This window comes from Sinocyclocheilus anshuiensis, unplaced genomic scaffold (genome assembly GCF_001515605.1).
Source record: "Sinocyclocheilus anshuiensis isolate Anshui unplaced genomic scaffold, SAMN03320099.WGS_v1.1 scaffold3352, whole genome shotgun sequence".
Lineage (NCBI taxonomy): Eukaryota > Metazoa > Chordata > Actinopteri > Cypriniformes > Cyprinidae > Sinocyclocheilus > Sinocyclocheilus anshuiensis.
In genome coordinates, this window is record NW_015548443.1 from 151449 (window position 1) to 155141 (window position 3693).

The 3693-nt window shown below is 39.9% G+C and overlaps 1 protein-coding gene across 1 annotated transcript in view; it reads left to right on the plus strand.

The window, feature by feature from the left end:
- rela (v-rel avian reticuloendotheliosis viral oncogene homolog A) overlaps nt 1-3693 on the plus strand; it is a 14191-nt gene that overhangs the window by 8243 nt on the left and 2255 nt on the right. The window contains exons 7-11 of the mRNA XM_016444716.1: nt 5-110; nt 193-297; nt 1765-1980; nt 3091-3168; nt 3471-3563. Coding sequence (XP_016300202.1) covers nt 5-110; nt 193-297; nt 1765-1980; nt 3091-3168; nt 3471-3563 — 598 coding nt within the window. The remainder of the gene's footprint in view (nt 1-4; nt 111-192; nt 298-1764; nt 1981-3090; nt 3169-3470; nt 3564-3693) is intronic.

The following is a 3693-nucleotide window of genomic DNA, read 5'->3' on the forward strand; positions in this document are numbered from 1 at the left end:
GGAGTACGATCTGAACGCGGTGCGCCTGTGCTTCCAAGTGTCCATCACGCTGCCCAGCGGAGAGCTGTTCCCTCTGGAGCACGTCGTGTCTCAGCCCATCTATGATAACCGTGAGTGTCTCGCCGCCGCGCAAGCGTCTGACCACTAACACACCGAGCCTGACCGCTCTGACCGCTCTCTCTCTCTCCTCAGGAGCTCCTAACACAGCCGAGCTCAAGATCTGCCGCGTCAACAGGAGCTCCGGCAGCTGCCGCGGAGGAGACGAGATCTTCCTGCTGTGCGACAAAGTGCAGAAGGGTGCGCAGATACACACACACCACAAGCCAGTGTCATTTAGCATCACTGACACACTATTATAGGATTATTAACTCTTTCCTCGCCAAACACGAAATGGTCTGTGTTCTCACTGTTAAACGCTAGGGGGCGCTATCACGCATCTCCTGAATGAGTGTATAAAGTGCCGATCAAAAACACAGGCCAGGAAGACTCAGAAACCAGCGATCTCATATGTAACCATATGAAAAATAATGCGATCATCAACACTAACCGTGCATAAATGAAAACTGCCTAATGTTAGCGAGTGAAATGTGGATCCAGAAAGTGTGCAAGCTTTGGGAGCGCTGATGGAAGCCATCTACTGCAGCTTTGCTTTGATAATATTACTGAATATGATCCAGATGCAGTGTTAAAAATGAAATTTTCTCAACTTTTTGCTCAATGTTGCTTTTTTTTATTAAACCTACCTACATTCAAGTGTTGATAAAAAACAATGCTTAAAGCTAGAATAAAACAGATTTTTTGTTTTTGTTTGAAAGTAGAGGGTCTGGTCTTTATTTTGATGTATTGCATGATTAGATATTCATACAACAAAATATTCTCAGGGCCATGACATTTTAGTGAAAATTATCAAAAACGCTGGCGGGGAAAGAGTTAATATCTTTCATTTTTATATTTTGTGTTGAAATTTAAAGAAAGTCTGTTTTGTTTTGGTAATTTTTATTAGTTCCCTAATCAATTTTAGTAGGAAACGTATTAAATTATTATAAAAATGAGAATGATGCCTTGGCAACTAGCTGAAATAAAGTAAGTTTTAATAAAATCATTTTTATATTTTGCATTTTCATTTGAATTGTAAAATTTTTGGTAATTCTGTTGTTTTTTGTTGTTAGTTTTAATATAAAATTATTAAATTATATATTTTTTAAATCAATTTAAACTTAAAATTAAACTATAAAAAAAATAAGAAATATGACGTCAACTAGTTGAAATAAAATCCTTTTTTTTTCTCACGTAACCTTGAATTTCAAGGAACATTTTTTATTTTAATTTCTAATTTTAGTTTTCCAGTAAAATATCTGAACTACACATTTAAAATGAGGTTAATTTACTTGAGAACCCAAATCATGTAAAGAGAATATTTTATAGTCTATATCTGGAATTAAGCTGATTTCTCTTGCGTTTAATTTTGTTAATCTATTCTTCAAAAAAAAAAAAAAAAGTGGCATAGTTAAACTAAAAGAAAGAGTATTGATGCCTTGGCATCCACCTGAAATGAAGTAAATTGTCAGCCAATCAGAATCAAGCACCGGAACTATCTGTTTATAGTATTATTTTAGTTTTATTTCGGTGCGTCAAGGTGAACTAAATAAAAAGGAGAAATGTTGCTGTGGCAGCTAGCTGAAATAAAATCCGTTGATTGCTGTATTTTAAATAATTAAATGTTTAGTTCAGGATAATGATGTGCGTTCGCTGTCTGTGCTCTAGAGGACATCGAGGTGCGTTTCTTCCAGGACTCGTGGGAGAGCAAGGGCTCGTTCTCTCAGGCTGATGTTCACCGGCAGGTGGCTATCGTGTTGCGCACGCCTCCGTACCGCGACGCTAACCTGACGGAGCCGGTGCGTGTGAAGATGCAGCTGCGCAGGCCGTCTGACCGCGAGCTCAGCGAGCCGCTGGACTTCCAGTACCTGCCCGCAGACCCGGGTGAGACACACACCAGCCTCTCATCGCCTGCACGGTTCAGAGAGATATCACCGAATCACATGCATTCACTTCAGATGTCTGCGCTAGAGTTACTCCCACAAAACTACATCATCTGCTTTAGAGCCTTTCATTCGCACGCTGTTCTGACCTGCGCTTTCTCTGAGCAGTAAAGCCTGTCAAACAGCGCCTGATTACTGGACTAAGTTATCTTTAGCGCTAATACTGTCAAAACACACAAGGCTTACATACAGACTCAGTAGGTTATGTCTAAAATGAAAGTAAGCCGTTGAGAGAGAAACGGATGTGTGTTTGTATATTAGATGCGTGCAGCTCTTAAAGGGACAGTACTGAACATGCTGCCGACTGTCATTAAAGCGATAGTTCACCCTAAAATATAATTTCTGTCATTATTTACTCACTCCCATGTTGTCCCAATCCTGTTAATTTCGTTCTTGTGCCGAACACAAAAGAGGATATTTTGGAGAATGTGGGTAACCAAACAGCTGCTGGTCCACACTGAATTTAGGAAAAATACTGTGGAAGTCACTGGGGACCAGCAGCTGTTTGTACCAAAATATCCTCTTTTGTGTTCAGCACAAGAACGAAATTGAGAGAGTAAATGATGGTATAAAAATGATTTATACCATTCCTTTAATGTTAATAAAACAACAAAACACAGAGAGAGAGAAATCACTCACTACTCTTGACTGAAGAACGTTAATACAGTTGCTTTAGGAATCAGTCTATATAGTGTTTAATTTTATATTTGTTGATTGAGTTTCTTGAATACTGCTAAATACACCTGCTGTAACTGAGAATAAAGCACTGGTTGTTTTATTTGTATATTATGTGTAGTTGTAATGTGTATATTTGTTCTTATTTTTTATAAAGCTAAAATAATGACAAATATTTTTTTATCTTCGCCCACTTTGACCTAAATATCTGCCTTTTTTTTTTTTTTTGTTACCTTGAAAGGCTTTGTCTTTATAACAGGAAAATTAGTTTGGCTGTACTGCTGGCAAACCAACATGACAAAGAATGGTGATGAAACCGTGAATCGTGATATTTCTGAAAAGAGTTGTGATCTGATATATTGTTTGTTCTGTGCAGATGAGCACAGACTGATGGAGAAGCGCAAGAGAACAGAGGGGATGCTGCAGAACCTCAAACTGAGCAGCATCATCACAGGTGTGTGTGTGAGTGTGTGAGTGTGTGAGTGTGTGAGTGTGTGTGTGTTGTGTGAGTGTGTGTGTGTGAGAGAGAGAGAGTGTGTGTGTGTGGGTGAGAGAGTGAGAGTGTGTGTGTTTGTGTCTGTGTGTGTGAGAGAGAGAGTGTGTGTGTTTGTATGTGTGTGTGTGAGTGAGTGAGTGAGTGAGAGAGAGAGGGAGTGTCGAGCGAGAGAGAGAGAGAGTGTGTGTGTGCGTCAGCTCAACTTGCTACTGAACACACAGAGCTCTGGGTAATGATCAGTGTGTGTGTTTTATGTGCAGGATCCTCCATGCCTGCAGACAGACGGCCGTGTAGTACAGCTAAACGAACACTAGGCGTCTCTAAACCCACAGCCGCCTGCAGCCTCCCAGCAGGTGACCAGTTAACCAGACCTAAACTGATTAATGTGGATGATTAGGAGTTACAGAAATAGTTAAAAATTAGGTCATCCAAGATCAGGATGAGTTTGTTTCTTCATCAGGTTTGTAGAAATGCAGCATTGCA